Source organism: Mobula birostris, chromosome 16 (assembly GCF_030028105.1).
Source record: "Mobula birostris isolate sMobBir1 chromosome 16, sMobBir1.hap1, whole genome shotgun sequence".
NCBI lineage: Eukaryota > Metazoa > Chordata > Chondrichthyes > Myliobatiformes > Myliobatidae > Mobula > Mobula birostris.
In genome coordinates this window covers 80,476,205-80,500,550 of record NC_092385.1, presented here as the reverse complement: position 1 = coordinate 80,500,550, position 24,346 = coordinate 80,476,205, and the positions used below count along the sequence as shown (strand labels likewise).

At 39.3% G+C, this 24,346-nt stretch overlaps 1 protein-coding gene across 2 annotated transcripts in view; it reads right to left on the bottom strand.

Moving 5' to 3' along the window:
* Window positions 1–24,346, bottom strand: part of iars1 (isoleucyl-tRNA synthetase 1) — a 202,722-nt gene that overhangs the window by 162,127 nt on the left and 16,249 nt on the right. For both annotated transcript variants that reach the window (XM_072280984.1, XM_072280983.1), the window contains exons 2-5: window positions 11,817–11,944; window positions 5,891–6,047; window positions 5,398–5,517; window positions 4,858–4,940 (exon numbers count right to left, since the gene is read on the bottom strand). In XM_072280984.1, the coding sequence (XP_072137085.1) occupies window positions 4,858–4,940; window positions 5,398–5,517; window positions 5,891–6,047; window positions 11,817–11,935 (479 nt within the window). In that variant the 5' untranslated portion in view covers window positions 11,936–11,944. The remainder of the gene's footprint in view (window positions 1–4,857; window positions 4,941–5,397; window positions 5,518–5,890; window positions 6,048–11,816; window positions 11,945–24,346) is intronic.

The following is a 24,346-nucleotide window of genomic DNA, read 5'->3' as shown; positions in this document are numbered from 1 at the left end:
ATTTATCAAAACTCCTCAGTGCCCTATCATTTACTGCAAGTACTGTGTACCTCTACAGAACTTCTTAAAATGCCCGTTAAATTTTACCTGCCACATTATGCTCAACTTTCCATCTGATCAATATTCTTTTGTAGCCTAGACAACCTTCCTCGCCATCCACAGCACCAACAACTTTCTCTAAACTTAATCATACTTCTACATTCACAGTCAATAGTCCTCCAGATTCAATAAAATTTTATTTACCTTATCCCACATCAAGATCAGAAGTTCCAATTTTAATCAGTTCTCTTTTAACTGATGAGCCATTAAATACAGTGGATTTCAGTTAATTGGGACACTCTGGGACCAGTACATTTTGCCTTAATTAAGTGTCTGCCCCAATTAGCTGAAGTTTATGGAAAAAGTTAAAACCGTATAAAAAGAGACAAACTACAAATAAACTGAGTAACAAATTATGCATTTATATGAAACACAAAATGAATTAGAACACTAACAATACTACTACAGAACTATAATACTGTAGTTTCTAATAGTTATCAGAGAAATTAATCCAGAGTACGCTGTCGTGTTCTTTTGATTGACTCTTGAATGAGTAAAATTACTTGTACCACTGGACCTCGACTTCCAAGTTTGAGAGTGGAACTGGCCCAGTGCAACTGCTTTTTCTTAAATTAATTTTTTTTATACGTTTCCACAATATAGCTACAGAAAAAACCCATCAACAAAATGGAGATTCATACAGTGCGAAACAAACATGTCCAATATATAATTCATAACAACAAAGAAAAAGCACCCAAAATAAAACCATGTAAGATTGATATCCTCCCTGACCTCCCACTAAAAAAAACCCCAGGCCAACCATTTCTGTGTATAAAAGAAAAAAAATTAATCGGAGCATTCGACCCCACAGAGTTGTTAAAAAAAAAAATAATGCCGACTACCAAAATTATAATGTAATTCACAACAAAAAACTGTAAAAATTACAGAAAAAAGCTGAAAGTAAGGGATTGTGGTACAAAAAAGGATAAACTTAATCTAAAGAGGAGTTATGAAAGTACTCAAGAAAAGGTCCTCACACCTTATGAAAAGTTTGAATTAAGAAGTGAATAATGAATCTTTTCAAGGTCTAAATAAGACATAATATCACTAAGTCATTGAGCGTGTGGGTGGGGCAGCATCTTTCCACCTAAGAACTAACAGTCTAGCCAAGAGGGAGGCAAAAGATAATGTTCGACGTTTAGTAGGATTCAAGTGCATGTCTACTTCACCCAAGGTGCCAAAAAGAGCAATCAGAGGGTTAGGTTCTAAGTGGCAATTAAGAATATGGGACAGGGCTGATAAAACTTCTCCCCAGAATTTCTCTAGACTAGGACAGGTCTAGTACATATGGATAAAAGAAGCCTCACCCCCTTTACACTTATCACAAACGGGACTAATGTCAGAGTAAAAACTGCGATAATTTAGTTTTAGACATATGCAACTGTTTTTAAAAACTCTCCCACACAGGTTTCCTGCCATTGTTGGGTATGAACGATCAGCCAGCAAATGAATAAAATTAACACAGACAATGCACTGCTTTTGATGACTGCATCCTCCAAATCATCATTTTCATTGCAACGTTCAAGATGATTGCCAATAACTTCAAATTCTTTGTAGTTCCTAACCTGAAGTAGTGAAGTAGTTTCATTTTTGCTCACGTCCATTTCTGGCATCTCCGAGCCTGAATGCTTGAAATTGCAGTGAGCAAGAGTTCCAAATTGCCTTACTGATTATTTTTCGCTAATTATCAGTGACAAAAAAAATCAATGGTTTTTGAACACAACCACATGCAACAGATGTTATTTAAAAAGTTTACTCTAAACGCAAGTGCACGCGACTGATGCTAGTTAGAAACTTTAGGAACAGTTTCATGTCCCAATTAAGTGCCATTGTATCCCAAATAGATAAAAGGAATCCCAGCTACTTTCCCAATTATTTTTTTGGTCTTTAAGAGCTGCACCAAATAAGCAGCTGCCCCTATTAACCAGTGAGCCAATTACCCAGAATCCATTGTACATTCAAGAGTTAAAAAGTATATTTTTGAGCTATACATGAGTTAAGGGTTAAGAGAACCAAGCAGGTAAGTTGAATCGAGCCAGCTGTAATCTTACCAAATTGAAAGCAGGTTCATGAAGATATTGCCAAATCTTGCTCTTAATCTTTAGTGTGTCTCTCCTAATCCCATGACCCCCTCGACCCGCCTAGACATCCAATCTCTCAGTTAGTCAGTAGTAGGCCCTCTCGAATTAACCACTTGATTTATTGAGCCTCAGTTTAATCCTTCATTCATAACACTAAGATCTCAACTTAATTTCTGGTAATAATATATTTGAAGTGGTCTGTAAAACCGTGATTATTGATGATACCAAAGAGAAAATGTGCATCAGCAACACAAACTAAGAAAACATGGAGGCAAAAACAATAAAAATAATGCATATACAGAGACGTTAGACAAGAACTATTGCAGCCAAGAGCCTAAGCTTTTTCTCGTAAATACTGCAGTTCCACAATTAACCCCAAACGTTTACCCACATAACTGTGGGCAAGTCCCAATCTTCCTACTGAACTCTATTTTCAATTGCAATTTCCAGTTTGGTGTCTGCTTCTAGACTCAATGTACAAACAAACAACAGAAAAAAGCTTAACAAGACTGCCAGCCACTTACATACTTGGGTTTCAGGGAAGAAAGGTGTACACTTTAATTACTCAAGTTTCTTTTAATATGGCTAACTAGTGTTTTAATCGATTATTAAAAAATTGTTATTTTTTTAAAAACTCATCATTCAAAAACTTTGGTAATTAGCAGCACTGAAATACTACAAATGGGGGGGGGAGAGAGCTTTGACACTTGTCGAGTATTTCCAGAGGAGTTTTGCAGGCGCAACCACTTCTAGAGTGACACATTTCTACATTTGGGGATTTGATGTTCATCTCAGCAAGCTAATTCACAGAAGCTTTGTTCAGAACACTGGGGAATAGATGCAGTAACTGCAAGCAAAGGGTCCTACTAAAGAAAATCCAGTCCAAGAGGCTTTTCCATCCCAAGAAAGTGACTGGCAAATGTAGTCTTCGAGTAACAAATAATTAATGTACTATCCTTCATGATATAAAACTATAAGTCAACATGTGGCTCAAATGTATTAAAAGGCAAAATGGAAGAACAGCTACACAGGCCAATTCCCATAAACATCTTCAGCAAATTGAAGTTAAACTATAAAAGTCTTCCACCAAAGGAGCCAATCTTCAATGACAAGTACATCATCTGGATTTGGCCATCCACGTGTTTCTATCAGCATGTCCGCAGGCATATTGAATCTAACAGGAGGTTAGCCACCAATAGATTGGATTTTTAACTGTGAGGCAGGCCCCACCGTGAATGGCTTTGACAACCAACATAACCCATTTGCCAGATTCACCAACTACCAATGCTGACCTAATTGTTTTATTATTTGCATCTGCCACTGTCTTCCTGCACATCACCCTACCCAAATCAGGAACTTACCTTCAGGCTAATATTATCATGACAAACACCCAGAGAGTGATGATTTTTTTTTAATTAATTCTATTTCAAAGCTCCTGAAGCTCATCCTAATTATTATTTGTACTTTAGTCCATAAAACCATAAGACATAGGAGCAGAATTAGGACATTGGGTCCATTGAACCTGCCCTGCCAAACATGGTTGATTTATTTTCCCTCTCAACCTCATTCCCTGTAACCTGTGATGTTATTACTAATCAAGAACCTATCAACCCCTACTTCAAAACAATTTTACACCCTTGTGCGTCAGAGGTCATTAAAGGGGTCACTTAAGTGCACAATGGAGATTTATTTTCTTAGTCATTTTGCCAAGCGTCTTTCATTGCACTTGACATTCTACAGCAGAATAATGCAGCTTATTAAATGAACCAAATGAAGCCTTAACTTAGTTCATTGTCAAAAACACCATTAAAAACTGAGCCCAGGGATCTGGTTAATATCACACTGCGCCACTACATCACCAGCAGACAGCAATCTCACTTAGAAAGATAACCAACACCACTAAACTCAAAAACTATCACATGGATCTTCAACAGGAATAATAGAAAACCCTCCCTGTCCAATGGCTTCTGTTTCTCCAGTCTGCCAACACGGGTTTGCAGAATCAGGATTTACAGGCACAGGGAACTTTGAACGTCTAAGGAATCTGCATTCTGAGACTAGCTTGTAGTGAATCAGAAGATCAACACTTCAGCTTAGTTATATGCTGAAGCCGGAGCACAAGCTTCTAAGGATTAAAGCTAGTAAGTGCTGGCAGTTATGGGAGTATTTGAGAAATGAGAGTTCTTCCCCCAAAATTTTCTGCCACTCAGTTGAGAACTGCGGTGTTATATAAATATCCTCATACATACATTTTAATCTGGTCAATCTGTGATTGAATTCACATACATCTTTCTGCCTGTTTCCCATGCATTTAACACCCTTTTCAATGCAAAATCTCAATGATTTCAGTATTCGCATATTCAGTCTCACTTTCTCTACGAGGAGGAAAATTCCAAAAATTCCTAAGCTTCAAGAGTGCTCCATTTCTATCTCACGGATGTCAGAGGCAGATGCTTTCACTTTCTTCTCAATCTTAAATGGTGAATAGTAATAGATTGCCAGTATAAAAACTTAATAATAAACAATTTTTGTAAAACAAACTTGTCAGTATCATGTAAAGATATTGAGCTTCTGCGTCTGACTACAATATACAATACTGAATTCAAGCTAAGATTGGACTACTCAATGTACCAACATGAACTAATTCTAAACAATTATCTTTAGTTTTATCACTTACCAGACAGATTCCATAAAAGATGGGTACAGGGTTTTGTAGTCATTCTTAAAATCAATCCAGCGTCCCAACCTAGTGACAGTAGTCTGATGATGAAGAACATTTACACTCCTTATAAATAAAGTTCAGCTTTATAATAATAGTTTTAAAAGTAAAAGCAAAGTAACAAACATCAGTATTTTGTTGTAGTGTAATACCGAAAATGAAATAAATTAGTATTTCAAAGTTAAAACTTCTATATTAAATTTTGTGAATTTATTTAAATTAATCACATCTTTAAAACTTCTGTTAATTAGTTAATTCAAAAACCAAATAAATCAATGCACTGCATATGAGGCAAAAAAATCCTATTTCTGAAACAAGTACTTTTTAAATTATTAGACTTCCCAAAGCAAACACAGTTATGTTACATCCAATAATTAGCATACTGATCAGCCTGAAGAAAAGACTACTTCATAGCCTAAAACCTCCAGTATTAATTCTGAAGACAGGTCCACAAACTGAGAAATTTGGTAGCTGCTGTGCAGTATCATGAGTACTTACTTCCCATTCATCTGAGTATCTCATCACTATACTTCGACAATGTCTGTTGTATTCAGCTATTCCCATTTTTGCTACATCCTCAGGTCCTTTAATACCCAGCGTCTTATCAATTTCATATTCCTGTACGAGAGAATAACCAAAAACTGTTGTACTATGATGTCAAATTTCAAATTTAAATTTTAAGTACATTCCAATTCCTTCCTTAAACCATCCAAAACACAGTAAGATTTTAATAAAGCAATGAGTATTTTAAAAATGAGGAGAAAGCTAAGCAATCCCTTTCAGGTATGAATAACAATTGTTAAAAGGCAGCTCGCAAATTAATCATATTCTCTTTTCAGTGCTTAGTTTCAACAATTGTCAAGATGATGAGAGGAGCAAGAATCAGTTAAAACTGAATAAATGCAAATATGTAAATATATTCATACACTGAAACTCTTAATCCACAGGACAATAAACATCTGGTGAAACGTCATCCATTCCAGTAACCTACCACAGGCAAACCATGGCAATCCCATCCAAATCTTCTTTCCACACTGAATCCACTTTGATGAGCAAATCTGGTCACTACATCCTTTATTGTCCCAGCAAGAATATGGCCATAGTGTGGAAGGCCAGTGGCAAAAGGTGGTCCATCATAGAAAGTGTACCTGTCAAGCCCAATATTAATTGACAATCGATAAAGGTAAATCCACAAGACAGATACACAATCAATCAACAGAAAATTTATACTGAATAAATACATTGAGATATTTACAGTGCCAATAAAAAATATTCACTCCCCTTGGAAGTTGTCACATTTTGTTTTACAACAATGAGTCACGCTGCATTTAATCTGGTTTTTTTGATACTGATCAACAGAAAAAGACTCCTGTGTCAAAGTGAAAACAGATATTACAACTATAAAACATAAAATAATTGATTACACAAGTATTCACCTGCTTCAAGTCAGTATTTAGTTGCTGCATCTTTGACAGCAATTACAGCCCTGAGTCTGTGTGGATAGGTCTCTATCAGCTTTGCACATCTGGACACTGCAATTTTTCCTCATTTTTCTTTACAAAACTGCTCAAGCTCTGTCAGATTGCATGGGGATCATGAGTGAACAGCCCTTTTCAAGTCCAGCCACAAATTCTCAATTGGATTGAGGTCTGGGCTGACTTGGCCACTCCAGGACATTAACTTATTGTTTTTAAGCGATTCCTGTGTAGATTTGAGTTTATTGGGGTCATTGTCTTCCTGGAAAACAAATCTTCTACTAAGTTGCAGTTCTCTAGCAGCTTGCATCAGGTTTTTCTCCAGGATTTCCCCATATTTTGCTGTATTAATTTTACCCTCTAACTTCACAAGCCGACGAGGGCCTGCTGCAGTGAAGCATCCTCACAGCATGATGCAGCAATCACCATGTTTCACAGTAGGGGTGGAATGTTTTTGACGATGTATGGTGTTTGACTTATGCCAAACAGCTCAATTTTGGTTTCATCAGACCATAGAACCTTCTTCGGACTGACTTCAGAGTCTCCCACATACCTTCTGGCAAACTCTAGCCGAGATCTCGTGAGTTTTTTCAGCGGCTTTCTCTTTGCCACTCTCCTATAAGCTGCAACTGGTGAGGCACTCAGGCAACAGTTGTTGTATGCGCAGTGTCTCCCATCTCAGCCACTGAAGCTTTTAACTCCTCCAGAGTTGTCATAGGTCTCTTGGTGGCCTCCCTCACTAGTCTCCTTCTTGCACGATCACTCAGTTTTTGAGGATGGCCTGCTCCAGGCAGATTTACAGCTGTGTCATATTCTTTCCATTTCTTGATGACTGATTTAACTGTACTCCATGGGATGCTCAATGACTTGGAAATTTTCTTGTAACCACCTCCTGATTTGTGCTTTTCAATACCTTTTTATGGAGTTGCTTGGAGTGTTCTTTTGTCTTCATGGTGTAGTTTTCGCCAGGATACTGACTCACCAGCAGCTGGACCTTTCAGATACAGGTGTATTTTTACTACAGTCAATTCAAACACCTTGACTGCACACAGGTGATCTCCATTTAACTAATTATGTGACATTTAAAACCAATTACCTACACCAGTGATGATATGCTGTCATATTAAAGGGGATGAACAACAATTATTTTGTGTTTTATATTTGTAATTAATTTAGATCACTTTGTAGAGATCTGTTTTCACTTTGACATGAAAGAATTTTTTTCTGTTGATCAGTGTCAAAAAAGCCAAATTAAATCCACTGTGATTCAATGTTGCAAAACAATAAAATATGAAAACTTCCGGTGGGGGGGGGGGGGGTGAATACTTTTTATAGGCACTGTATATAAAAATAATCTGGTGTGTGCTCTGCCTATAGGAAAAGGAAAGAGAATAGCAAAAGCAATTAAATAAAAGAACAAAGGATGTCAACATTAGGTAATAGAAAGTTTGTTTAAAGAGAACAAAATACATTTTACAAAAATATTTCAAGAAGAGAAAACTATTTTAAAGATAGTATGAAAATACAATTCCAAGAAGGCTGAAAACTGGCAACAATTATGTAGATAAGTAGGAAGTGGGGTAAATATGCACGTATAGAAAACAAGCAGGAGTTGATGGAATAAAGAATGAAGATGGAATGAAGGACAGTGCAGAATCATGAACTGATTTGAAAATAAGGGTTTTCAGTATACCTGGGGACAAAGCCACGATGTAGGATTCAACTGACTTACAGGTATGTGTCAGAGAAAATAAAGGTGACAATTAAACGAATGGAATTTAAAGTGAATGGAGAACAAGAGGATAGGAAGTTAGGCATTCAAAACTTTGATAGCGGTGATAAAGGTATAATATAAATTTCAGTGACAAAGATAGATAGCGGTATAATAGCAAAGTGCAGAGGATCCCAGTTAATTGGGACACTTTCAAGACCATTTTGGCCCAATTAAGCAGCTGCCCAATTATCTGAAATTTAATGGAAATTTAATTAAAAAGGTGTAAAAATCGGTCAAATTACCATTTAACCGAGTAACAAATTATATACTTACATGAAATACAGAACAAATAAGAGCACTACCAATACTATAAAACTGTGTAATAGTTCCTAACTATTGATGGAGGGCTTCATCCAGTGTACACTGTCATGTATGGGATGTCCAGGGAGCGGTAGCACCTCTGATAAAGGGGCTTTTCTAGCCTATTCCGAGGCAACTCACTTAGCTTCGGTTTCTACAAACACTCAGCTCTCATCTATGGCTCCAACAAGCTGTTTCCATGCAAAAGCGGACACAACCCAGTACACTGCTTCAAAAGGACCACGTGAGTTATCTCATACCCCAGTGAAATAGGACATGCCTAGTTAAGTCAACTCCGGCAGACTGGGCAGATAAAATCAACAATGAGATCCAATGGCCAAGAAGGCAGTTCTGCAATGTTTCGTGGAACATGATAAGACACAGAAGTAATCATGGTTATTCACTGCAACCAAGGAAGACCCCAGTTAGTGACGACTACTTGTATGACTGGACCAGTCTTCTGAGGTCAAGAGAATGGAACTATCCCAGTGCAATGACTTTTCCACTTTAAAAACTCTCCTGCACAAGTTTCACTGTCATCTTTGGTTGCAATGGACAACCAACATGCTCCGTGTTCTTTCGATTTGACTGTAAATGAACAAAATTAGCATTAGCACCTAGTGCAAATAATGGACTGCCTTCACACAATATTCTTGATGATCGCTTCCTCCAAATCTTCATTTTCATTTTAACATTCAAGATAATTGTTGATATCTTCAAATTCTTCATCGTTCCTAACGTGTTGACGTAGTGAAAGAGTTTTATTTTCACTGCCGGGCACGTCTGACATCTCCTGAATGCTTGAAACCACAGTGGGCAAAACAATTCTAAGTTGTCTTACTGCCTATTTCTTGTCAACTATCAGAGCCAAAACTCACTGCTTTTTGAACACAAACATGCACAATTAATTCTATTTAAAAACTTTGCTCTCAGAACAGTGTAGTTTCTAACAGCCACGCAAGTTCACGTGACCAACCCTAGTTAGAAACTGTTCAGCAAGTCTCCTGTCCTAAGCAAGCAGCCTGGTGTCCTAAATAAACAAAGGGAATCCCTGCTATTTTCTTAATTAGATCTTTTTCTTGAAGAGGTGTCCCAAATAAGCAGCAGCTCCAATTCACAGATGGACCAATTAACTAAATCTACTATATTAACACTAGTACTCTTTTAGAGCTCCGTTCATAAGAAATTCTCATCACCTGGAATGACAGCTTAATTATTGCAAAAAATACACGTAAGCAAGTTGAAAAGAAATGGCATGGTGGAACAATCAAAAGCAAGAGAAAATCTGCAGATGCTGGAAATCCAAGCAACACACCCAAAATGGTGGAGGAACTCAGCAGCTAGGCAGCATTTATGGAAAAGAATAAACAGCCGAAGTTTTGGGCCAAGGTATAGTAGATTATGTTTTATCAGATGTCGTATAATTTGTTGTATACAAAGTGTTATACAGTGGTGCTAGAAAGTTTGTGAACCCTGTAAAATTTTCTCTATTTCTGAAATAAACATGACCTAAACTGTAATCAGATCTTCACGCAAGTCCTAAAGCTAGATGAAGAGAACCCAATTAAATAAATAACACAAAAAAAATGTTGCATGTATTTTGTTGGAAAAAGTATATGAACCTCTAGGGTAATGCCTTCTACAAGAACTAGTTGGAGTCAGGTGTTCCACTAAATGAGATGCGACTGGAGGTGTGGATTGTAGAGGTACCCTGCCTTATAAAAAAAAAGATACACAAAGTCAGGTTGCTGACAGGGCCTGGTCTTCTCAAGAAAGATCTGTTTATGTGGACCATGCCTCGGTCAAAAGAACTTTCAGAGGACCTTAGAAGAAATGTAGAGATGCATGAAACTAGAAAAGACTACAAAACTATTTCTAAAGACTTGAGTGTTCATCAGTTCACAGTAAGAGAAATAGTCTTCAAATGGAGAAAACAAAGTACTGTTGCTACTCTCCCTAGGAGTGGGCATCCTGCAGAGATCACACCAAGAGCACAACGTGCAATGCTGAAGGAGTTGAAAAAGAACCCAAGGGTAACAGTAAAAGACCTGCAGAAATCTCAAGAACTTGCTAAAGTCTCTGTTCATGTGTCCACTATAAGAAAAACACTGAACAAGAATGGTGTTCATGGAAGGACACCACGGAGGAAACCACTGCTCTCAAAAAAAACATTGCTGCATGTCTCAAGTTTGCAAAAGACCAACTGGATGTTCTACAGCACTTCTGGGACAAGGAGACAGAAGAGATAGAAGTTGAACTTTTGGCAGAAATGTACATTCCCATGTTTGGAGGAAAAAGGGCAATGCACACCAACACCTCATCCCAACTGTGAAACATGGGGTGAAAGGAGCATCATGGTGTGGGACTGCTTTGCTACCTCTGGGCCTGCACAGCTTGCAATTGTTGAGGGAACAATGAATTCAAAATTGTATCAAGACATTTTACAGGAGAATGTCAAGGTAGCAGTCCATCACCTGAAACTTAACAGAAGTTGGATGATGCAACAAGACAATGGTCCAAAAGACAAGAGTAAATCAACAAAGAAAATTTGTGCTTTGGAATGGCCAAGTCAAAGTCCTGACCTTAATCCTATAGAAGTGTTGTAGAAGGACCTGAAGCAAGTAGCTCTTCCAAGGAAGCACACCAACGTCCCAGAGTTGAAGCAGTTTTGTAAGGAGGAATGGTCTAAAATTCCTCCAAACCGATGCGCAGGTCTGATCAACTGGAAATGTGTGGTTGCTGTACAAGGGGGTCACACCAGTTACTGAAAGCAAAGGTTCACATACCTTTTCCAACAAATACATATGCTAATGGATCATTTTTCTTAATAAATAAATGAAAAAGTATAAAATTTTTTGTGTCATTTATTTCATTGGGTTCTCTTTATCTAGTTTTAGGACGCTTGGAGATCGATCACATTTTACGTCATATTTATGCATAAACTTAGGGTTCACAAACTCTCTAGCACCACTGTACAATATATTCCCTCAGCAACTTGGCCAATAAAATACTTTTTCATACAGGAGACCCCCCTGCAGCATGGGGGTAGAGATGAAAGGGGTGCATTCCTACAAAGCAATCACTATTATGATTTTCCACAACACAAAACCACATCTGTGCATGCATCAAGAAAAATAAAAAATAAAATTTGTATTTATTTGTTTTTGATCATTGAGTCGACAAGAGCAATTTTTTATTATATATCTTAGATACTCTGGTAGTGATTTGTGAATTTGTAAGGGTAAATTCCATTACTCAAACTGCCGTAATACATGTATTTAGTTTGTGCAGCTAAGAAACGCTGCAGAAAATCTATTTTAATATACGGCTCACTCTTAATTATTGAACAAACCCATGAGAAATGTTACCTTGGCTTGTTTTTAGCTTGCTTCAGACATTGCTGAAAACAATCCAATTCCTTCCAGATCTTTAGTATCTTCTCTTCCTCGGCAGGGAAGTTGATGGTTTCAGGCACAGGTTGAATCATTCTTTATATCTAATTTGAAAGAAAGAATCAATCTTCTGAATAGAGCCATTAAGGTAATTAGTTAAAAATTCAGCAAATTAATAGATCAAAAAAGATCACGTGACTTAACCTGTAATAGAGGTCTGAAAATTTGGAGCCCACTTTGGCAAGTGACTGATTTGGGTGAATGAAGGACTGAAGCAGCTTAAAGACAGTGGCCAGACAAACAAACACCTGAAAATGTTTTATGGGGCTAGAGGGAAAACATTAACTTGGATATGACATCCCAGTGACACAGCTGTGACATTTCCTACCGACCAAAAATCTAGAAATCTCTGTACCTGGATTTCATATTAGCTGATATGTGGGTATTCCTTTTTAAATTTTTTTTTGCTCAGCATAATGAAACTTTCTATTTCCAGATACACTTACATTTACATTTCTTCCCCTCACAGATATCAGGTATAAGAACACCTTCCATCAAAATACAGACATCACCACAACATCCTATACAGAAGTCCTTATTAGTATAGCAGACAGGATTACATCTATATACTGCAGAAAAGGTTGCCGTGTTTTATGACAACTATTTGTTTTTGAGTGTACCATACACGTCAAAAAGTCCAAAGGAATGTATTCCTTGATTAACTTACGCCAACCAAAAAGTCCAGGGGCCTCATCGGATATCCAACAAAGTAAAATGTTCTTCCTCGCACAAAAAGTCAGGATGTTAGGAAGTTTTTTCTGATGTGCCTTAATAATACGACTGTTGGGTAAGCCTAAGAGAAATGACACTGGGTCCAGTTCAAGCTCCGTCTTCAGAATCTTTTCCATTTCACTCAAAATATCACTCCAGTATGCATGAAGTTTGGGACAAGTCCAAAAACAGTGGGTGAAAGTTCCAGTATTTACTTATAATTTAGAACACGTTGGAGAAACCACTGTCTTAAATTTCAAGAGACGATCTGAAGTCGGATGGGTTCTTGCAGAATTTTGAATTGCAGTGCTTTAGTTCTATTACAAACTGAAATATCCTTTGCATTATCACAGATGTTTATCCCATGTTTCAGCTATAATTTCTACTCCCAGCTTTTTCTCCCAGACCCTTCCCAGCTGCTCAGCCTCTCCACAAGAACATTCCCTCAGGATGCTGTGTAGAGACTTCACCCTTAGAGTGCAACACCCTCTTTTCTATGTCAGAACTATAGAAATCAGTTAACAATGATGTTTTTTTCGGTATATAATCTCTTATCTGAAAGAAACAAAAAAGATCCTTGTTGGGTATGTTAAATTTCTGTACTATTTGACTAAAAGACATCATCGTTCCTTCATCAAACAGATCTCCTAGATGATTTATAATTTAAATTTTTAATATTTACTATTGATTTGTAATCCAGGGAGCGGGAAGCGCAGAATCAAATATCGCTATGATGATTGTACGTTCTAGTATCAATTGTTTGGCGACAATAAAGTAAAGTAAAATACCCCTAGAAATCCAAAGTTTAAATCCAGAATCCACTATGACAGGCTGAAAATCTGGACTGCCGGTTATTGGAGTGAAGGGTGATATTTTCACTCCGTTGCCCTCAATTTGTCACACCACCCTCCAAGTCCTGACTGTATTAATTGTTATTGGATTGCTCCAATATTCCTTAACTAGTTTCACCTTATTAAAGCAAATTAATAAGAGGGCATTTTGCTTGTGAAGCTTCAATGTCTAGCCAAATTGAGGAGGGGTTCCTGCAAACCCAGTCAACCACATAAGATAAAAAGGAACTTAATTGACATTTTTTGATGTCTGGAAAATCCAGATCCCCTAGACTACTGGGAAGCTGTAAGTTAAGACATTTTAATACAGGGTTTTTTTTTGTTCCAGATGAAAGAAACAAATCAGCCATTTTTTTTCAGTATTTGTCGGGTAAAAATGACTGGCATTATTTGTATTGGGTAGAGCAGACGAGGAAGAATGTTTATTTTGAGCAAGGATATTCAGCCAAGCCAAGAAATGGGAAGAGTGCTCCATCGCTCAAGACCCTGCTTGATTTTGTCAAATAATTGTGTCAAGTTAGCTTTGAACAATTGATCAAACATAGGTGTGATAAATATGCCTAAGTAAACAAAACCTGTCTGCAACCACTTAAAGGGGAAAACACCCTGAGTGTCAGATACCGGCTACAGATTCCGCAGAGGCATAGCCTCTGATTTAGTAAAGTTGATTTTATAACCTGAAAAGGCACTAAATGAATTGATGCATTGTATAAGGGTTTGATAAGAAAATTAGAACGTCATCCGAATACAATGTAATTTTATGTGACTTTAGTCCTATGTCTGGAGCAGATATCTTGGGGTCTCGCCGAATAGCTGCAGCCAATGGCTCGATCACTAGTGTGAAAAGTAGTGGTGATAAAGGACAGCCCTGCCGGCTGCGCCTCAGAACACTAAAATTATCCGACCTAGTCATAGTCACACTTTATTGATCCCAGGGGAAACTAATTTTCGTTACAGTTGCACCATAAATAATTAAATAGTAATAAAACCATAAATAGTTAAATAGTAATATGTAAATTATGCCAGGAAATAAGTCCAGGACCAGCCTATTGGCTCAGGGTGTCTGACCCTCCAAGGGAGGAGTTGTAAAGTTTGATGGCCACAGGCAGGAATGACTTCCTATGACGCTCTGTGTTGCATCTCGGTGGAATGAGTCTCTGGCTGAATGTACTCCTGTGCCCAACCAGTACATTATGTAGTGGATGGGAGACATAATGCCATTAAGAGAATCGCAGCCAAAGGGTCATTATAAAGAACCTTCACCCACTAATAAAATTGTTGCCCAAACCAAATCGTTCTTAAGTTAAAAAAAAGATATGGCCATTCCACACGATCAAAGGCCTTTTCCGCATCTAAGAAAACCACCAAGCTGTCCACTGCCTGTTACTGACATGCCTGAATCACATTAAGCAATCTTCTGATATTGTTAGATGATCTATAGCCTCTTACAAAACCCGTCTGATCCTCTTTTATGATAAAAGGTAACACAGTTTCTAATCACACGCTAAGGTTTTAGATAAGATTTTGAAGTCAACATATAACAATGAAATAGGCCTGTAGGAGGGATCATCTTCAGTGCTCTTTCCTTTCTTAAGAATTAGGGAGATATTAGCTTCTCTCAATGATGGTGGGAGGAGACCACAATTAAATGCGTGATTGAACGTGTTTAGCATAGGCTCTGATAGTAACCCTGTGAACTCTTTATAGAATTCACTAGTGAGTCCATCAGGACCAGGGGCCTTCCCACTTTGGAGCTGTCTCACAGCTTCCTGTATCTCATGTTTAGATAACGGAGCATTGAGGAAGGACTCTTGTTCAGAAGAAATGCCTAGGAGATCTAAATTCCTGAAAAAGGACTCCATCCTAGATAATCCATCATTACATTGCTCAGATTGATACAGTTTAGAATAAAAATTCTTAAACACAACATTAATCATTTTAGAATTACTAGTGAGGGCTCCTGTCCCATCCCTAATTGAAGCAATAGTCTGAGAGGCATTTTTCTTTCTAGCTAAATTAAGCCAAATACCTATCTGGTTTCTCACTATGTTCAAACAATCGTTGTTTAGCAAATGTCAATCTTCTTTTGGTGGCTTGTGTAAGTAAAGAGTTTAGTGTACAGCGTAGGGCTGTAATATTCTGTAACTTGGCTGCAGCAGGCTTATTAATATAATCCTTTTCAGCTGCTGCAAGCTTTGCTTCCACTAGGCGCTGCTGTTCCGCAGTTTGTCGCTTCTTACTAGCAGAGTAGGAGATAATTAATCCCCTTGCATAGGCCTTAGCAGTTTCCCAGAGCATCGATGGACTACTACCTGATTTCGAATTAGTAGATAGGGAAGTTTTGAATTCGGAAGTAGTCTACAAATTTATTATCTTTTAGAATAAAAGGATTTAGCCTCCAAAATCTAGATCGTGCTGAATTATCTTTGGGCTTAATATTTAAATATACTGCTGCATGCTCAAAAATACCGATATTTCCAATTGTGCAGGATACAACTAAATCTAGGAGCATTTTGGGGGTTAGAAAAAAGTCTATTCTGGTATAACACTTGTGTGGATTAGAAAAAAATGTGAAGTCTTTGTCTGAGGGATGTAACAACCTCCAGACATCCACAAATCCTAGTTCTCCACATAAGCCCATGATTCGTTTGGACTGTGAGGAGAGCAATGGGGGACCACTAGGCACTCCGTCCATCAATGGGTCCATGAGACGATTAAAATCCCCACCTACAATAATGTTTTGTATTGAAAAGCTTGTAAGTTTGGAAAAAGCATCTGTTAGGAATCTGAGAGGATGAGCTGGAGGGCAGTAAACATTCAGAATACCATATTCCTCTCCATATATTGAAGCCTTAACAATCACAAATCCCAGTGGGTATCTTTACCAGTTGGGGTTCCAGCTGCAGTCATCAAGCAGGCGGACCAGTCACAACATTGAAAAACGTTCAGACAACAAATCAGGAAGTAAAAAGCACAATTGTTTTGCGACTCTTGCAGGCTGCCCCCAACACAATCCTCGTTAATTTGATTTGATGCAAATGACTCATTTCACTGTGTGTTTCAATGTACATGACAAATAGTTATTCTTCTCATCCATATCATAAAATTTCAAAATTCCAGAATGTTCAGAAAATCAAACCATAGAACCATAGAAACTACAGCACAGAAACAGGCCTTTTGGCCCTTCTTGGCTGTGCTGAACCATTTTCTCCCTAGTCTCACTGACCTGCACACGGACCATATCCCTTCATACACCTCCCATCCACGTATCTATCCAATTTATTCTTAAATGTTAAAAAAGAACCCACATTTACCACCTCATCTGGCAGCTCATTCCATACTCCCACCACTCTCTGTGTGAAGAAGCCCCCGCTAATGTTCCCTTTAAACTTTTCCCCCCTCACCCTTAACCCATGTCCTCTGGTTTTTTTTCTCCCCTTGCCTCAGTGGAAAAAGCCTGCTTGCATTCACTCTATCTATACCCATCATAATTTTACATACCTCTATCAAATCTCCCCTCATTCTTCTACGCTCCAGGGAATAAAGTCCTAACCTATTCAACCTTTCTCTGTAACTGAGTTTCTCAAGTCCCGGCAACATCCTTGTAAACCTTCTCTGCACTCTTTCAACCTTATTTATATCCTTCCTGTAATTTGGTGACCAAAACTGAACACAATACTCTAGATTCGGCCTCACCAATGCCTTATACAACCTCATCATAACATTCCAGCTCTTATACTCAATACTTAGATTAATAAAGGCCAATGTACCAAAAGCTCTCTTTACAATTCTATCTACCTGTGACGCCACTTTTAGGGAATTTTGTATCTATATTCCCAGATCCCTCTGTTCCACTGCACTCCTCAGTGCCTTACCATTAACCCTGTATGTTCTACCTTGGTTTGTCCTTCCAACGTGCAATACCTCACACTTGTCTGTATTAAACTCCATCTGCCATTTTTCAGCCCATTTTTCCAGCTGGGCCAAGTCCCTCTGCAGGCTCTGAAAACTTTCCTCACTGTCTACTACACCTCCAATCTTTGTATCATCAGCAAATTTGCTGATCCAATTTACCACATTATCATCCAGATCATTGATATAGACGACAAATAACAATGGACCCGGCACTGATCCCTGTGGCACACCACTAATCACAGGCTTCCACTCGGAGAAACAATTCTCTATTACCACTCTTTGGCCTCTTCCATTGAGCCAATGTCTAATCCAATTTACCACCTCTCCATGTATACCTAGCGACTGAATTTTCCCAACTAACCCCTATGCGGGACCTTGTCAAAGGCCTTACTGAAGTCCATGTAGACAATATCCACTGCCTTCCCTTCATCCACTTTCCTGGTAACCTCCTCAAAAAACTAAAATAGATTGGTCAAACATGACCTACCACGCACAAAGCCATGTTGACTCTCCCCAATAAGTCCCTGTCTATCCAAATGCTTGTAGATTCTGTCTCTTAGTACTCCCTCCAATGACTTACCTACTACCGACGTTAAACTTACTGGCCTATAATTTCCCGGATTACTTTTCGATCCTTTTTTAAACAACGGAACAACATGAGCCATTCTCCAATCCTCCGGCACCTCACCCGTAGACAGCGACATTTTAAGTATTTCTGCCAGGGCCCCTGCAATTTCAACACTAGTCTCCTTCAAGGTCCGAGGGAACACCCTCTCAGGTCCCGGGGATTTATCCACTTTAATTTTCCTCAAGACAGCAAGGACCTCCTCCTTTTCGATCTGTACAGTTTCCATGATCTCACTACTTGTTTCCCTTAATTCCATAGACTTCATGCCAGTTTCCTTAGTAAATACAGACGCAAAAAACCTATTTAAGATCTCCCCCATTTCCTTTGGTTCCGCACATAGCCGACCACTCTGATCTTCAAGAGGACCAATTTTATCATTTTAAACATTGAAGAATATTAGAAAACTGATTTACATTTTTAATTAAATGAATGGAAGTGACAGAACTTGTCAATAATTTTTGTTTAAGAAGTGTAGCAAGGACAAGCCAGGGAACTACAGCCTGACATCAGCAGTGGGGAAATTACTGGAGGCAATTCTGACGGTCAGGCTCTACCAGCATATGGATTGATGGAGTCTGATTAGGAGGAGTCAGTACGACCAACTACAGAAAGACTCACGAGTTGTTCTTGCAGAAACATAGCTCCAGGACAACATCCATGCAACGTCAATCTATGGATCTTGACACTCAGGGACTTGGGCTATATTTTTTTGTGTGACTGCATATTTTTCTGCTATCAAAACCATATGTGCTATGTGTGACTGCTGGTACTGTGTTTTGCACCTTGGCCCCAGGAGAATGCTGTTTCGTTTAGCTGTGTTCATGTGTTTATGACTGAAAGACAACTAAACTTAGCCTTAAATTTTAACTCGAACCTTTTAAAGATTTTTGGAGATGCACAGGTGAGGGCAAGGCAACTGTACTTCATAGCAAGGCCTCCAACAAGGTCCCAAATAGTAGGCTGTTTTAGGCTAGATCAAATGAAATCCAGTTGGATGCAAAGGCTCAGAGGTTGACGTTTGCAAGTTGTTTCTCAATATGGAGGCTGGTGACTTCAGCAGGGGTCAGGGTTGGAAACCTTATGTTATTTACATAAATGTTTTGGATGCAAATACACAAGACGATCAGTCAACTTGCAGATGACATGAATTTAGGTGATGTTGACAGTGAAGAAGAATTATTGTAGATGACAAAGGATCATAATCAATTACCGAAGTGTGCTGAGGAGTGGCAAATAGATTTCAATACAAATAAGTAAGAAGTAATGCATTTTGGGAAGTCAAATCAGCATAAGACTAATACTATGGTAGGACGCTAGGAAGTGGAATGGAAGAGTGAGACATAGCAGTACAAGTACCCAGTTCAAGTGGCGTCACAGGTAGACAAGGTGGGTGAAAAGGAGTATTATATGCTGACAATTAGTCAAAGTATTAAGTAAAGGAGCTGGTCCATCACTTTGCAGTTATACAAGTTATTGGTGAGGATGCACTTGGAGTACTGTGTACAGTATTGGTCATCCTGTTATAAGAAAGATGTAGTTAAAATGGAAACAGATAGAGAATGCCAAAGATCCACAACTTGTAGGTGAAAATATTTCTTAATTTAGTGCCTAACGGTCCACTGCTTATTTAGAGATTACAATCCTTTTTTAAAGATTTTGTAATGTTCCTAGGTAAGCCTTCCCTGTTAAATCATTTATGAATTTCCCAGGCTCTCCTAAAAATACATCATTTGCTTAAATATAGAGATTATGGATTCAAACTGCTTATTCTCATTTCACTGATTAAACCAGCTCCTAAACATCTGGAATCATTCTGATCTAGATATTCTATTACATTCTACCTTTTGTAAATATATCCTTCCTTTGGTATGGCAACCTGATCTGCAGACAAAATTGTAGATGTGATCTCAACAGGCTCCTACTTAATTTACTTAATTCATTCCTTTTTCACAATCTGACCATTAATGGTGAAGTGAACAGTTATTGCCCTTTTCTAAATGCCTTTAAGAAAATGGTAGCAATCCTTCTTCTTCAAGTACCAAAGGTATCCCCAGTAAATCACTAAAGAATGGGTTCAAGGATTTAGATCTAACAAAGTTGAGAGACCTTTACAAATCAGTAGACTTGTGTGTCTTGAAATGGAAACATGCAAGTGATGATGTTCCAATGCACCTGAAGCATTACTACAGTGGATTCTAGTTAATTGGGACGCATTGGAACCTGGACATTTTGGTGGCTGCCCCAATTATCAAAGTTCTAAGGAAATAGATAAAAAGGTTAAAAAAAAAACAAGCTACCTTTAAACTGAGCAAGAAATTATATACTTATCTGAAATACAGAACACATTAGAACATTAGGGGAATGGCCACAGGGGTGCTCTGCTCTAACTGCCTACTTCCATTTCTCCTGACATTCACCCAGCTACTCACCTCCTACAACTACGGGGTGACTACTTCCCTGTAACTCTCTTTGATTATCTCCTCACTCTCCCGTACAAGCCGAAGGTCATCCAGCTGCTGCTCCAGATCCCTAACATGGTCTCCAAGGAGCTGCAGCCGGAGGCACTTCGTGCATATGTAGTTCCCCAGGAAACACTGGGTCTTCCTGGACTCCAACATCTGGCGTGAAGAACACAAAACCACCATTTACTATTCCAGGTACAGTAAGGGAAAAACAAAAAGGAAATCTTAACAGAAGCCTCCCCAGAGCCAACTCCTCCTCTGAGCCAAAGCCTGTCGCTTCTACTCTCATCACTGGCCTACTCCTGACAATGGCAGCTCCACCTGTCCCTCCTGTACGTTTATTTAGCTTGCAGTGCTCTGCTCACGCCACTGATGGGACCTCTGCAATGTTGACTCTTTATTCATTTCCATTTATGCTGCTGCCTGACCTGCTGAGTTCCTCCAGCATTTTGTGTGCGTTGCTTTGCACTTCCAGCAACTGCAGACTTTCTCGTGTTTATGATCTCTCTCTCTCCCCTGTACAGTTCCTCTTCACCCTCCGAGATTCTGCTAACAGTTGTTTTATCAGTGAATTTACAGACAGTGTTGGTGCTGTGGCAAGCCAGAAAATCACAGGTGTAGAGAGTAAGCACGCATACTGAAGGTGTGCCTGTGTTGAATGTCAGTGAGGAGATGTTATTTCGAATCCTCACTGACTGGTCTCCTAATGAGAAACTCAAGGGACCACGACTGCAACAGTGAGAGATTGAAGATATCACTGAACATTTCCGCCAGTTGTTTCACACGGGATTTCAGAACGCTACCATCGGGGCCTGACGCCTTGGAAGGGTGCACCCTGTCAGCCTCCAAGACAAGTATGCCAGTGTGACCTGATACTTCAGGTGTGGCTTCACCAACTACAACATAACGTTCCAACTCCTGTACTTTCTGTCCTGACTAATGGAGGCCAGTGTGCCAAATGCCTCCATCACCACACCATATTCCTGTGATTCCATTTTCCAGAAACCATGTCCTCTTCGTTCCTTCTGTTCTGAAAACATATCTTGCTGCCTCAGGCTTATCAAGGCTTCTCTCAGTCTGACCACCTCTCTCTTTCCACTCTGCCACAAGCAGGAAATGCAAAAACCATGAAGGCATGTACCACCAGTCTCAAAGACTGCAGAGGCCTCACAGTTATAATATTATTAAATGGATCCCTCATATGATAATGTGGACTCTTGACCTCACAAACTACCTTGTTCTGATCTTGTACTTTATTGTTTACCTGATCTGCACTTTCTCTGCAGCTGTTACATTGCATTCTGCATTTTATTATTGATTTCTCTTGTTCTACCGCAGTGCAGTGTGTAATGATATGTGTGTATGAATGGCAGACAAGAGGAACATTTCATAGTATCTTAGTACATGCGACAACAATAAACCATTTCCAATAACTCTCTAGTGTAGAACACCACAGCACAGAAACAGGCACTTTGGTCATCTAATCGATGCCAAACCATTTGTCTGCTTGTCCCATTGATCTGCACCTGGACCGTAGCCCTCGTGCTCCACAATCTATCTGCATAAATTTCTCTGAAATGCTGAAATGGAACTCGTATCTACAACCTGCACTGGCAGCACCTTCCACACTCTCATGACCCTCTGTGTGAAGAAGTTTCCTACATATACCCCTTAAACATTTCACTTTACACCTTTAGACTCTCTGATTATCTAAAGGTATTGGGAGCTTAATGTCCAAGAATACATGCTGATGGGAGGGAGGGTGGGGTCGTTGCTCTGTTGGTTGGGGGGGTAAAGTCAGGTCATTAGGGGGAGGTGACGTAGGATCAGAAGGTGTTGAATGATTGTGGATGGAACGAGGGAACTGTAAGGGTGAATTCTCCCTTTTGGGAGTTACATAAAGGCTCCCAAACAGCAGTAAGTGTTTGACCTATAGATTGCAAAGAGAGATGGAAGGTGCGTGACGGGGGGGCAATGGTGTGGCAGTCTGGGGGTCTTCGATATGGAGGTGGAGAGGGAAGGTCAAGTTGGTGTTGGGTTCCAGGACGGGGAATTTCTACAGTGCCCTGAGAGATGGCTTTTTGGAGCATCTCATGTTTGAGCCCGCTGGAGGATTATCTTTTCTGGATTGGGTGTTGTGTGTTGGGCCGGATTTGATCGGGGAGCTTGGGGTGGGGGAAGTGATCATAGTTGGATCGAGTTCACTCTGAAATTTGAGAGGCAAAAGATGCTGTCAGATGTATCGCTGTTAAGTGGAGCGGAGGGAATTGCAGGGGCGTGGGAGAGGAGCTGGCCAGAATTGATTGGAAAAGAACCCTGGCGGGAATGCGGCAGAGCAGCAATGTCTGGAGGCAATTCGAAGGGCGCGGGATATGTGCGTCCCGGGGGGGAGGAGGTAGACTAATGGTAGGGTCAAACAGCCATAGTGAGCAAGAGAAGTCAAAGCCAAAGAGAGGGCATATTATGGAGCAGAAATTGGTGGGAAGTTCGAGAACTGGGAGGCTTTTGAAAACCAACAGAAGGCAACTAAAAAAAATCATTACGTGGTCAAAATGGAATTTGAAAGTAAGACAAAGAGAATACCAAAGATTTCTTCAGATATAGAAAGTGTAATAGAGAAGAGAGAGTCGATATTGGTCTTCGGGTACTTGGAGGTACATGATAGGCTGTAGTCAGCAAGGTTTCCTGAAGGGAAAATCTTGCTTGATAAATCTGTTGGAATTCTTTGAAGAAATAACAAGCAGTTATTGAGAATCAGTTAATATTGTGTACTTGGATTTTCAGAAGGCCTTTGACAAGGCACAACACATGAGGCTGCTTAACAAGCTACGAGCCCATGGTATTACAGGAAAGATTCTAGCATGGATAAAGCAAAGGTTGACCGGCAGAAGGCAAAGAGTGGGAATAAAGGGAGCCTTTACTGGCTGCCTGGCAGTGACCAGCGGTGTTCCACAGGGGTCTGTGTTGGGACCAACTCTTTTCACATTGCAAATCAATGATTTGGATGACGGAATTGATGGCTTTGTTGCAAAGTTTGCAGACGATATGAAGATGGGTGGAGGGTCAGGTCATTTTGAGAAAGTTAGGAGGCTACAGAAGAACTTAAGTTGAGAGAATGGGCAAATAAATGGCAGATAGAATACAGTGTCGAGAAGTGTATGGTCATACTCTTTGGGAGATAAAATGAAAGAATTCATTATTTTCTGAAACGAGAGAAAATAACGAAAACTGAGGTGCAAAGGGATATGCAGGATTCCCTAAATGTTAATTTGTAGGTTGAGTCTGTGGTGAAGAAGGCAAATACAATCTTAGCATTCATTTCAAGAGGTCTAGAATATAAAAGCTAGGGGGTAATGTTGAGAGTTTATAAAGCACTGGTGAAATGTCACGTGGAATATTGTCAGCAGTTCTGAGCCCTTATCTCAAAAGGGATGTGCGGACACTGCAGAGGGTTCAAAGGAGGTTCACAAAAATGATTCCAGGATTGAATGGCTTGTCATATGAAAAGCATTTCATGGCTCTGGACCCTTATTCGCTAGAATTCAGATAAATGAGGGGTGATCTTATTGAAAGCTATCAAATGGTGAAAAGGCTTGATAGAGTGGATATGGAGAGGACGTTTGCTATGATGGGAGAGTCTAAGACCAGAGACTGAGCCTCAATAGAGGGATGTCATTTTAAAACGAAGAAGAAGAGGAATTTCTTCAGTTGGAGAGTGGTGAATCTGTGCAATGCTTTACCACTGGCATCTGTGAAGGCCCAGTCTTTATGTATATGTAAGGCAGAGGTTGATAGATTCTTGATTGGTCAGGGCACAAAGGGATCTGGGGAGAAGGCAAGAGATAGGAGCTGAGAAGAAAATTGGATCAATCACGATGA